This window comes from Pelmatolapia mariae, linkage group LG7 (assembly GCF_036321145.2).
Source record: "Pelmatolapia mariae isolate MD_Pm_ZW linkage group LG7, Pm_UMD_F_2, whole genome shotgun sequence".
NCBI lineage: Eukaryota > Metazoa > Chordata > Actinopteri > Cichliformes > Cichlidae > Pelmatolapia > Pelmatolapia mariae.
Window position 1 is genome coordinate 53,916,730 of NC_086233.1, and position 13,094 is coordinate 53,929,823.

At 42.4% G+C, this 13,094-nt stretch overlaps 1 protein-coding gene across 1 annotated transcript in view; it reads right to left on the minus strand.

Annotated features, from left to right (window-relative positions):
• Positions 1-11,337, minus strand: part of mctp2a (multiple C2 domains, transmembrane 2a) — a 31,742-nt gene extending 20,405 nt beyond the window's left edge. Inside the window, exons 1-14 of the mRNA XM_063480391.1 lie at positions 10,384-11,337; positions 9,228-9,336; positions 7,003-7,145; positions 6,782-6,858; positions 6,546-6,684; positions 3,913-4,080; positions 3,069-3,199; positions 2,769-2,955; positions 2,462-2,555; positions 2,218-2,320; positions 2,020-2,122; positions 1,832-1,933; positions 1,642-1,716; positions 1,244-1,363 (exon numbers count right to left, since the gene is read on the minus strand). Of these exons, the coding sequence (XP_063336461.1) occupies positions 1,244-1,363; positions 1,642-1,716; positions 1,832-1,933; positions 2,020-2,122; positions 2,218-2,320; positions 2,462-2,555; positions 2,769-2,955; positions 3,069-3,199; positions 3,913-4,080; positions 6,546-6,684; positions 6,782-6,858; positions 7,003-7,145; positions 9,228-9,336; positions 10,384-11,337 (2,505 nt within the window). The remainder of the gene's footprint in view (positions 1-1,243; positions 1,364-1,641; positions 1,717-1,831; positions 1,934-2,019; positions 2,123-2,217; positions 2,321-2,461; positions 2,556-2,768; positions 2,956-3,068; positions 3,200-3,912; positions 4,081-6,545; positions 6,685-6,781; positions 6,859-7,002; positions 7,146-9,227; positions 9,337-10,383) is intronic.
• Positions 11,338-13,094: the final 1,757 nt, after the last annotated feature.

Below are 13,094 nucleotides of genomic sequence, written 5' to 3' on the forward strand. Positions count from 1 at the left end.
GACAGTGAACAGATTATACACAGTTGACGACGGGGTGGGGGGGCTACACTGCCGTAACAATGACAGTCACCATGAGAAAAGTGAGCGCGAGCCTCTTTCCTCAATTTTAAAATCTGCTGAACTCTTAAACAGCAGGTGGAGTAGAAGTGGAAATGAAAGATTAGAGTGTACCACCTCACACTCCCATTGCCTGCGGAGGATCTAATTATAGGTGGAAGAAGATGGCCCCATCCCGCTGACCTGTCACCTGTCAGCCTGCCTATCCTCCTGCTCTCCTGCCCATATCCATGCCTGCCCGTCTGCCTCCAAGTCTCTCGCTATCTCGCCCGCACTCTCGCTGAACTGTCTTCCTCTTTCTGTGCTCCAACTTTCTTTCCCAGATAGTACCCTGCCTCCCACTCTCCTTATACAATTGGCTGCATTGTTCTCTGCCTTCCTGTCTGTGTGTCCGCTGTCTGCCTGTCTATGTGCCGTGCTGTTCTAAAGGCTGTGATACACTGAGCCTGGCCATTGCCTGCAGGGATTTGCACCTCAGGATCAGTGAGAAGGGCTTATAGAATACACCAGGTATGAATTGCATGTCATCCTGAGACAGAGCAGACAGAAGAAAGGCGGTGAAAGGAGAGTTCTTCACACACCCTGTCTGTGACCGCTTCCTCACCCTGACACAGCGCTGGCAGGGCTTTCATGGTAAGTGTGCACTCTTAATCATGACATTACATGTGCTGTACTGCAGGGGATTCAGTGGGTGCTTTAAGATTATTTAAGCTTAGGACCTAAGATCACATACCCTCATTAAAAACAGCTAAACAGAGACATTTAAACAAGGTTCAAATCTCAGAGGCAGACTGTCACTACTCTACCCAAGGAAGCTGAGACTGTGATCCTCCTTACACCATCCCCTGGGTTAGGAGGCTTTGCTAAGAAGTCAGATGTACAAACGCCCAAACCCCACACCTTCAAATACACTCTAATGTCATCAGAAGTGAAGGAAAGCCAAGTGGGGTTTGATTTAAAGGATAAATCACATCCATCACATTGCACATGGGATAAAAACAGAAGGCAGCCATTGTTTTTCATGGGAAAAAGTCCAGCAGGGAGAGAAAATGGCTAAACCAAAGAATCTCTTCAACATCTAATTCACATAAAATGAAAGAGTTAAAACTGGGCTGCAGTGAAATGGGACAAAACTTGTTCGCCCCTAGGCTTAAAGAGAGTTCATTAACATGAGGCAATGACTTACCAGAAAGGCTATTAGACTCCGTTGCGTGCTCTCCCACTGAAAACAGCTTTTAATGTACTGTAACGTGGACAGAACTGCTGTGCTGATTTTGCGGACCCGATATATACTCTGGGCAAGAACCTAATGGGAAATAATTGGAAGAAAACACCAGTTAGTATCATTTTGATACTGGACAAAATGTTTATGACTTTGCAATGAGCTTGGATCGGCTTTACAATCCCTTATTTGCCACGTTGAAGCCAAACCCAATAAAACTAATTAGGTTGAGTAGAACAATCTGAACTACGGCCTATGTGTAGATTTTTAGTGGCCACTTTTTTAGTACATTGTGAGGGGGAGACCTTATTGTAAGCTTTTAGTTTCTTTTGCAAAATCTTGCAAAAACCAATAGAAATCACCTTTTTGTTGAACTTGATGGTTTCCTCTGTTAATTTTGCCTCCTTGGGCTGGAAGGATTTGACACCAGCTCCCACCTGAGGCAAACAAAGAAAACAAACGAATGCTGCAGTTCGTTAAGACTTTTCACAACATATAATACAGGCTATTATCAACATTAACAATTTTTGACAAGGTTGATTTGATCTTTACTTTGTTGTAGATAACCTCCAGCACCAGAGTGATGGTTCCTTTAGACGCACTTCCCAGTTTTTCTTTCTTCAGTAACAGAGTTATCTCCTGGCCATTCTTAACCTATGGGAAATTCAAAATACATAAGTATATATAAAACCGATTTGCTACTTTTTTTAAACAGATATTTATAAACTCAGCAGACTTACAGTAAGTAAAGGAATGGCCACCTTCCCCAAAAAGTTTGGGGCTTTGTCTCCATTTTCATCAAAGACAGTCAACTCGACCACATCGGTGATGTCCTTAATCGGGCTGCGAATGAGTAATTCAAATGTGATCAATATTAAAAATATATATCCCAAAAATTTGCTACAGATTTGCTTTTTTTCCCTACTTGTATTACTTACAATGTAAAGGATTTTTTCCACTCTGGATTGACATTCTTATAGACTGTGTGAGTTTGAAGTTTACAGTTCCCCAGCTCTATAACGCACAGGGCGTTGCTTTTTCCTGCAAAACAGCAACAATGTGATGTACTCACAATTTCATCGTACATGTACAATGGCAATAAAGGGCTATTCTATTCTTATCTAACGTAAAGAAATGAATCTGAAAATTAAAAAAAAAAGATGATCTGGAGCAGCTGAATACCATTAATGTCTGTAGCATTGAGATCATTTGCCCTGATTACGCCAACCTGAAGGATGCCAATATCTCTCATGCAATTGTGTGAGTTTTTTAAGCTCTGGAAAGATGAAATTGAAAAATGTTAAACAAAGAAGGCATAATTATTCAGTTTAATACTGCTATACATATATTACATCATATATTCATCTTAAGCAATCCCATCTACATCCCAAACTTGAACTCATTACTGAACCAGTTGGTGTTATGTGCATGACTACTATTGTCCTTTTTTTCTTTTCAACATTATACAACTACAAAAGGAAAAACATACAAATTTCTCCACCACTTCGTCTTTCTCATCGGGTTTTGACAAGGTAGCATTTTCGATATCAGAGATGGAGACCCCCCAGACGGATCTCAGGGTGATCAGAAACACCACTCTGCCTTTTCCTGGGTTCAGCATATAGGAGTAGAGTTGCCTCTCATTAACCGTAAGTGTCGACACATCAACCTCAAGCCTGGCGCACAAAAAAGGAGAATCGCTCAATTGAAACAATTTGTAAGGAGTGTGAGTTCCTCGGGTGAGCAAGTGTGTGGGCAAATGTAACTTTACAAACCAGGGAATACTCACATCCCCCATGATTCTTCACTCTTCCTCCCTCTCTTTGAGCACATCTCCACCTGTAGAGGTTCCTGGTTATCTTCAAACTGATTGAAGTCAAACTGCTCTCTCCACTGGGGATTTGCCTGAATGCAAAGGTTCTAAGGGCAGAAAAGATGCGGCTTCAGCACATACAGTAACACAGAAACACACACACATACACGAGCGCGCACAAACACTTTGACGCAATGTCAGGTTTAATGCATTATCAGACTGAGCAGCTCCTGCATGACAGCTGGATTAAGTCTTCACTCAGTTCTACCAGGAAGAGGCAGGAGAGGAGAAAGAGAGGTATGTTGCGCGAATGTGTATCTATTTGTGTGTGCTTGTATGTGTACACCTCAGTAGCCACTGTGGGATTGTAAACACTGACAGCTTCCAATTAGAATCAGCTTTGTTCAACAAACAAACAAGCAGAGAGGAAAGCAGAGAGGTTTACAAAGAAATGACACGACAACATGAGACAAGTGCACCATGGAATCATCAGGGGGGAGGCCAACAAGTACAGGTAGATGAACAGGGCATGCTGGGTATGCAAATGAAGGCAATGAAGCCCGGCACTCGAAGCACAGTTAGAAGTGAGTGGCAGCCTTGCCCAGTCTAATGAGCTGCCTCTGCCATGGCCCAGTGAGCCAAGGTGGAGGTGAGTCAGTGGCAGGCGCCTGCTGGGAGAGAAAAGCGGGGAAGTAAGAGAGTGGGGCTAGGAAGAAAGTTAAAGTCTAAAGAGCAGACATTAAAAAGACAGAGGAGCACGAGTAAAGGGAGTGTAGGAGAATTGCAAAAAGAGAGCGACTTTTAATGAGACCAGTCCAACCTTGCTCTTGTACTTCTGATCACCGAGGCGAAAGCGGACGTAAATGTCACCCTGGCCACACTGCGGCATGTCCTGTCCCTCCACCAAGGTGATACAGAGCACCCCGGTCCACATCTGGTTCCTCAGCTGATTCTTCTGTGTTTCAGCCGAGCGCTGAGCCGGCGTGGCCTGGTTCTGCTGCGGGGCAAAGATGCACACAGATAGTTATATCTTTTTTTCTTTTCTTTTTTTTCCCCTCAAAGCAACATGCGTGCAAGCTTTGTGAGATCGCTTCCCTTTTACCTGCTCCCGCCTCAGCCTGGCATCTCATCATGTTCGCAGAGTGCACAAAAGTAGGACAAAGGTTTACATTATACAGTGCATCTCTGTTGGTGCACATTAGCACATCTCTACTGACAGGCGAGCCACACCATGGCGGCTCCTGGAACGAGAGGAAGAGAGGGACGTCAGCGAGCAGCCAGATGTCCCTGGCTGTGACAGTCCCACTCATCACTGGCTCCCAGACTGAGTGTGGGGAGGCAGGACACTTGGCATACTGCACCAGAGACAGCAGGCAGCAGTGAGTAATGATGCAAACCACACAGCTCTCTCTCTCTCTCATCAGCAAATTATGCATACATGCAGCATGTATAGCCAGCATCAGAGTTTTACTGCATGTTAGCAAATGTATCCACTTTGAATTCAGCCAGCAAAGTAATGAGTGTTTTTCTGCTCAGGTGAAGATATCAAACTGACCAGGGTACTGTGCTTTCAAGAAGCCTTCAAGAGCAGCAAATAATCCACTTCTCCCGCTGTGTGTCACAGAGCAAGTGTGAGAGAGAAGGAGAGACCTTGATATGTTTCCATGTTAGAGTTCCCGTGAGGCTGTGCGGTGATAGGCCAGGGCTGTAAAAACAAACAGCACAGAGGTTGTGTAGGGCTGACTGTAATTAAAGCGAAGGAGCGTAATCTGCTCTCGCTTCTTTGATTGCCCGGCTCCTTCGGCTGCCCCGGCGACGGCGCTTCAAACAGCCCCACTGCAACTCCCCTGCCACTCCGGCCCCTCCTCAATAGCTACGGGGTCGCAACCCACATTGCCACCCAATCCGGAGGGGATCAAAGCACATCTCGGGGACCTGAATTAACATGGAATACCACAGGCACAGCCCTATAAATATCAGGCCCTTCAAAAGAAGAGGAACAGAGGGAGTGGAGGAGCGATATAAAACAGGCCTCAGCCAAGTCATCCCAAGTGTTTATCTTGGACACATTTCTATCTCAGCGGCCAATAAAACAATTCCACTTAACTGTAAGTGGCCCCTAAAGAGAATCTATTCCTGGTCTTAAAAGGGCTGTGCGATTGCTTCCATATGGTGGGACAGCATGGGGACAAGCATGATGAGCTCAGACCCAGGTCCATTTGGCTGGTGTCTCAGCACTGTCCATCCACAGCTGTGATATTACATCCTAACATCTGGGTTATTGCCCGCTATGCCTGGGAATTATCAGCCTTGCCGATCTTAGTCATCCCACACTGGCAACATGCCTCCAACAGCCAAGCCCCCCCCGCTCCCCTTCCCTTCCGCTTCTCCCATACGCCCCCTCCTGTTTGAAACACTGTCACACAGCAGACTTTTACTCAGGCACTTGCAATTCCCTGTCTCTGTCGTGGTAACACAGAGGGAGAAAACGATGTTCTGACGGAGGGGGAGTAGAGCTGCAAGAGCCGGGTATTCAGCACTTCCAGGATAGGTGTTAAATGCAATAAGATATTGTACGTTTGTCAAAAAAAAAAAAAAAAACATGAAATGGGGGGGGGTAAAAATGGCATTGTTACATTGTTAAATTAGCACCGTGATTTAGGCAGGAGAACAGCGCGCAGAGTCCCGCCACACATTTCTGTCTCCCTTTGAGTATATTTAACCATCTGTAGTGGATAACCTACAATGTGTATGAAAATGGCATTCATTCCTTTGTCATCTAATTTCAAATTGAGACTGCCTACTGGACCATCAAGAGACTGAACAGTGGCAGATGTAGTGACAGCATAGGTGTGAAAATAAACCCAATCGCTGCAGTGTGAGTCCCAAACAGCAACCCTCCTATTTCACTCTGAATCTAATTACTGCTTCAATATATTGAAAACCACTTGAGAAGAGACGGAACTTTGTTTACCACAAAACCAAATACTGCTCTATAATGCTCATCAAAAGGCTCTTTCATGACAGCATATTCGGCGAATATTATTACTTTGGTTTTGATCAGAATGTGATATTGTACCATACTTTCTTTACACAAAATGATTCCACTGACTGAATATAGTATGCATTGCTAAAAAGGTTAACTATAAACCAGAAAGGAAATAGGCTGTGCTGATAACAAGGTTACACACAAAAGCCTGAGTCTTGAACATATGCCTCGTGCTTTGTTGCACCATTGTGTAGTGAGCTACTGCCCCCTAGTGAGTTAGATTAGCCTAACCATAAGCGCTAATGAGGAAATTAAAAAAATATCATGGCATTAAAAGCAAATGTAAAGATTTAAAAAAATCCATACCTTATTTCTTTTGGGTCCAAATCTCTATAAAATTGAGAAGAATTGCAATGAATGAGTGCATAATAGCAGGTAAGAATATAGATTTTCATCACACAAACACTGAATGTCTGAAATATTTCTACCGGGCCTTTTTTAATGGTGGCGTCTCTGAACATCAGGCAGACGTCAACAATAATGACTCCCATGTCATCTTCCTTGCTTTTTGGATCTTCGAGACGCAACTCCATTTCTTTGGTTCTGTGAGGAGACAGGAAGGGTATGAAGATTAAAAATGAGAAGACCCTTTGTGCATAAGCTAATCTCTAAAATGCAAAAAAAAAAAAGTATCACTCACTTGTGCAGTTCAAGATCTCTCAGGGAAATAAAGCTGGAACCCATGAAATCATCAGAGGTCCGATTTTTATCATAGACCTGCAACATTATTAGAGGTATGGCATGTATTAAATTAAACATCTCTTGGCCTTGCATTCAGACTGAAATTGTCTGAATGCACAAATTGTCTAGCACAAGACCAGTGTCCCTTGCAAAATGCAATAATATATAAGCAGCGCCTACCCGAACTTCTATGTTATGTTCTCTGTCTCGGAGAGGGTGGGAGAAGGACTCGTTCCAGCGAGGGTTCAGGTCTTTATAAACCACTTTGCTTTTATAGAACTGTTTTCCTTCAATTTTGAACTTCACATAAGGATCACTGGTACCTAAATGAAACACAATAAAGGGCAAATCAGCAAGAGAGTGTCGTGCGACACAAGTGGGGGAGCGATCTTATGCGTTAAATTATCAATCATCAAGCTGGTTCCATGACAGCATATAGAGGAAGTGGATATACTAAATGGAAACTAAACGATGTTAGCAGCTTGTCGCTCTATTAGTGTACACTGTGCATGAAAACGCACATTCGTATACACTCCCTCCTCCCCCCCACATGCTCGTCGTGTGAGAGAGTGAAATATGTATGGAGGAGGTGCACCCCACACATGGCAAAAACAGAAGAATGTAGCTGTTTAATTGTCACAGGGTAGAAACACTCGCCAGCATGAGGCTACCAGAAACCAAAATCTAGAAGCAACCAGTGTTAATCCTCCAAGCTTGTTAAGAAAGTCTGTCTGTGAGTGGGGTGGGGGTAAGGGACTTCTTTGTTTCTGCAATTGCATGCAGATTGGCCAAAAAAATGAAAGCCAGCCCCATGCCTTCATTTGTATAGGGGAATAAAGGGGTGCTTGAGAGAGCCTGCAGGGAGGCTTGAATCACATGACAAAGGCCCTGTGGGGATGGGCTGTCAGGCCTGTCAGCTCCCCACTCCAAATGAACATCTCGCAAAGGCAGGCAGGACCCACAGCAGCTCCACCCTGCCAGCCTGTGACAGGGAAACCTCCAGGCAGCTTGACAGGAGGAGAATGTGGCAGCTAGCAAGGAGAAAAGCTCTGGCATGACTGAGAATGGTGACGATGGAAATTAATAGGGGGAAAAAAAGGGGAGAACAAAAACCAAGGAATGGAAGAGGGGAGGGGCTGGTGATGTGGGTCCTTCAGAATATGTAATGACAATGTATGCCATTGGTGAGCTCTTGGCACTGTGTTGACTGTTGGGCAAACAGTGGAGAGACAGGGGGCGTGTGAGGATTGCATCATCACTGTGCCATCTTGTCAGGGGAAGTGAGGTCTCAACTAGCTTAGAAGTATGGCTGGGAGAGCCTTGTACCACAAAACAGCACCATTTCAAGAAGAAAGTACCACCACCATATAGCTGTTAGGTGATGGGAGGCACAGCAAAGTTTATAATTGGTTAGAAGGAGACTGATGAGATTAACATAGCTTTAAAATATTGACCTTCTACGAGGCCAATTTGAACAAATGTGTTCTAACCTTAAAATAAAAGCCAGAATGTTGCTTTCATTTTGGATTCTTGATCAGCCTTCACAGTTTTCTCATATGTTGTAATTCAACCTATGACCACGTGAGGGTGTAGCTTTCCCAGAGTAAATACCGACCTAGGCCTCAGGGGAAAGAAAAGTACTTTTTTCCCTCTTACAGATCAATGCCAGATAGGGGGGAAGCAGTCATTTAAGCACACAAAGATTTGAAACCACCTTTAAAATATCTAACTGATTTTACACACGGTGACTGTTAATAAATGTAACCAAAGCACTGCCACTTTAGGAAGAAAACATCAAACTATCAAACCAAAAGACATCTCTAAAGTAATTACAGTGGTAGACAGCTTTGACTTTAGGAGGTAAGGGATGACTTTTCCACTTTAAAAATCTACAGGCAAACAGTCGTCACAATACAAGTAGTGCCTCATCGTATCGTCAGCCTCTTGTCATACTCGTTTGACTGCATACTTTTCTAATGTTTTGTTTTTCCTTTGTCTGTGCATAACTTCACACGAGATGTCTTTCTCACCTGCAAATAGGAGCTTTAACTGAACTGACCTGAACTGAAGGATATCTCACCTTGCATTCCTGTCACAGTAACAATAAGACTGACAAGATCTATATGGACTTCACGTGCCTGCAACATTTTATCAGATTCTCTCCAGGAGCCAGCAAATAAAGAACTGCATTGTTTTACTGTATACAGGAAATGTGATCTATCTATGATCTAACGTTTTGACAGATACGGATCCAGCCAAGATTGTTTAAAGAAACTGCTGTTATAAGAACAGGATTTGATGTTAGTATATTCAAATTTCTAAGATCTAGATGAGATCTTTTAATTTTACAGGTTGTTAAAGGTCAGGAGTTTATTTTATGGATCACCTGTAGGTTTTTGACGTACCTGAGCGCTTGTCTCTGATGACCAGGGTTTTTCCTCGCTTCAGGTTGATGTTCAAGAGATACCTCTGGAATGGGGCAGGTACTCGATCCTCACACCCCCCTGTAACATCCTGTGGAGAATCACCGATATTTGTATGCATTTACCACACCAGATGATTAGCTTAATAAAATGAAGACAACTCAGTGACTACTCACAGAAGCATTTTCGTCAAAGAAGTCAGCTGATTCACTGGCAATCTGTGTATAAAAAATAGATTTTTAAAAATGTTGTGACACTTTATAAAACATAAAACTGCGCAATCATTCGAGTCGAGGAGAGCCAAGCCATCTAGGTTTGTGTAGCATTCCAAGGAAATCATAATAGTGTTACTATTATTTATTTAGTCAGTTGTTTGCATTATTACAAAAAAGGTGTCTATTAATGTCTTGCTAATGACCACATACTGCATTTGGGAGAAAAAGTCAGTAGACGCTTTGTAGACGTAGCATCTGAAGAGAAAGTGAAATTCTGCTTGACCTTTTTTGTGCTTTTTTTTGGCTTGTTTGCACATTGTGTGACTAACTGGTAGCACAGGTTTTTATCTCTCTTTTTTTGAGGTTTGTTTTCATTTTTTTATTTTAATCTAAGAGACATCTGAACAAAAGCGGATGCTTCTCTCCACACAAGGACTTTAACTTGAACACCAACCAGCTTTTGATGCTTCATCAGTTGAGTGAATTGCCTAAAAGCTGCAGAGATCAAATGTAATAAAACCAAAAGTCTGGGCTCAGGTTTAGAAAAGAAATTTTAATTTCATTCATGACTGCTTACTAGAGGATACAGTAACTACAACTTTTGGCTTCATTTGCAAAAGCGAGTGGAAAAACAAAGCCACACTATTTGAAAGCTAAATGAAGGCATGGAAAGGTTCAAGTAAATGTGTCCAGTGCTCGTGGCTGTTTTTGTGCTGTTACTTCATGTTACATTTGCTGCAACTATTTTTTAAGCAACTTCTCGTGACAGTTGCGGTTCACTTTGATGAGATAACCTGTTTTTTTTAATATATATATTAGCTGGAATTTGTGTCAGTTGTCACAGTAAAAGGAAATCACTAGGATCACTGGGATCCACTGACTATACATGTGCCGAAATATATAATAATAAATATAATACTGACCTCTCCCGTTTCATCCTCCTCATCTGCCGGGGTTTCATCGAGAAGATTCTCATCTATGGAGAACTCTCTCATCAGCAGGGGAGAAAAGGGTTCTCTGTCTTGTTCTTCCACATCTCTCATCCAAGGCATGTTGGCTTTCTCTTCACTGGGAGTGCCACATGCTGAGTTCAGAGAGTTGCCATCTCCACTTTCCAAAGGTCTGCCCGTAGAGTCCAACATCAGCCTATCTATACGAACATTTTGTCTGCTTGTTGGTGGAGTCCCTTTTTCAGATGATGTCTTTTTCGGCTCAACTGATGAGTTCTGTTTTTCTCTATAAGGGTTTATTTGCTCTCCCAGTGATTGTGCTCTGATCAGCGCTGCAGCAGCAAGACTTTCTCTAGACCCCTTTTCTGAGACTTCTTCACTTCTCTCTGGAAGGTCTGGTCTTGGTATGGGATCTTGTCCACTGTTAGACATTTTACTTCCTGTAGGAGCTGGTTCAAAAGGGAATTTTGATAAGGCCCCTTTGCCTTTTTTGTCTATTTTGGCATATAACTCATCTACAACTGGGTTGGTTTTGTTCTCTAAACCAAAATCATCCATTTCTTCATAAATGCCCAGGGTCTCCAGGGGTGTGCTTAATCTATTCAGAGCTGGATTTGAGTGATCAGGCTGAAGAAATCTGGTTCTGATTTCTGGGATTGGATCACTTAGTTTGTCTGCAAACTCTGAACTTGCAATAGAATCAGTATCACTCAGACCAGGAGAGATGCCAAAAGCAGCAGAAGACAGCAAAGCATTCTCGGTAGATGCTTCACCTGGCACCATTGTTAGGTCGGGTACAGAGATACTTCGTCGATTGGCCAGATTCCTACCCTGCTTGGCCAGTGGCTTCTTGGCGGGCTTCTTTAAGTTGGGAAACTTGGGTTTCAGACGTAATCTCTCCACTAAATTCTTTTTCTTGTTCTCCATCTTGAGGGATACCCTTTAGATTAAAATAATCAACAACAGTGAAATTGAGTTAATTTGCTGTGCATTTTTAGAGGTCTAATGCACATAATTTACATAGAAGCTTCATGGAGATCAGCTGATGTGAACATACTGGAGATAGTCAGTAAAAAAGATCTTCCCTATATACCGACTTGGGTGACGAGTTAAAAGGAAAAAGCTAAAACTTTAACCCCTGCAATGTTTCTGTTATGCTGTAAGAATATTTTGCTGACATGAAAAGTTGCAGTGTAGCAATGCCCCCCATACCTAAGGCATGAGGGGTAGCTAACGCTTTAATCAGCATGAACATTTTGGAAATTATATGCCATGGGCTTCACAGGAACCAGATCCCAACTCTACTGAACAGCTCTAGGACATTTTAGTGTCCAACATGATGCTCTATCACTATAATTAGAACAGCAACTTATATTTTGGGGGAAGGATTTTTATCTCACCAGTAGGTTTTTAAAAAAAAAACAAAAAACAAAAACTGGTAGAATTAGTGCCAAGACACACTGAAGGTAATGTGGCAGACTGTTCAGCCCAGCCCCTTATCTTCCTAATGTGATTTATATTTCCTGTGTGACATTCAAGCTTGAGTCAAATTTTATAAAGGAGAAACTGAATTTACATGGAGGTTTGTGACATCTTAAGGAGATAGGCAGTAGGTTGGCAGTATTATGGCAAAGATTTTGTCAACATACACAAACCACACTGGGACGAATGTTTAGTGTGATTTAATGTGCCACTTTTCTGCCTTTCACCTTGATCCAACACAAAAAAAACATATTACAACAAAAACAATCTTACCAATAATGCTGACATCAAACAATTAACAAATCTGTATTTTAAAAAAAATAGCTGGATATACAGCAATCTGAATGACACTGAATTTTCCCAGTCGAATTTAGAAAAGGAAGACACTGGAACATACCTGTTCAGTTGGCCTTTGTTGTCAAACCTACAAACTGATTTAGTTCCCACGGAGAGCAGATGAAATTATTCCAACAGACAAGTTAGCTATCCCAACTATGCCGAAGTATTTAAGGCAACAGATCACGTAGGATCCCAGACAAGTGATTGGTGGAGGAGCAGCAGCAGGTGAAACTAGCCGTACCAGTCAAACAAGGCGAGTTTCAATGACTATGCGAATGCCTTTCAACTGCTCAGTCCTACCCAAGTTTTCTGTGATAGATGGAGCAACACAAAGTACAGTTTGACTCCACTTATGTGGGCTAAGAAAAAAAAATCTGACAAGAATTATGGAGTAAATTAAGACAATGTAGCGAGAGAGTAAACCAACATTGCAGCGTTGAAACTATGAAACAGTTGCTCACAGCACAGCAGCCTGTTATGCCAGCTTGTTTAGTGTTGATTTGTATATTTGACAGTTTATTTGCATTTGTGAGGCAATTTGTCTGTTTTACGACTTGCATTCTCTCATATGGGTTCCATTATAGCCCCAAGTATTTGAAAATATACTTAATACCTTAATCTAGCCTAATTATACAATACAACTGTCTTTCCTATGTGTCCAAAACAGTCCCAAAAATGCTGCTGATGGATTCTGCAACATGACTGAGGCATATGAAATGTCAGGGAGGATCTGGCACTCGGTAGCTGCCTCACCATACTCAACTCCATTACTTTCGTACACCCCCATATTTGTTTACAGTAGAACGTGGTTTAGCCTAAGCTAGTTAAAAAGGAGCATTTGTGTTTGCAAAGTATAAACTATA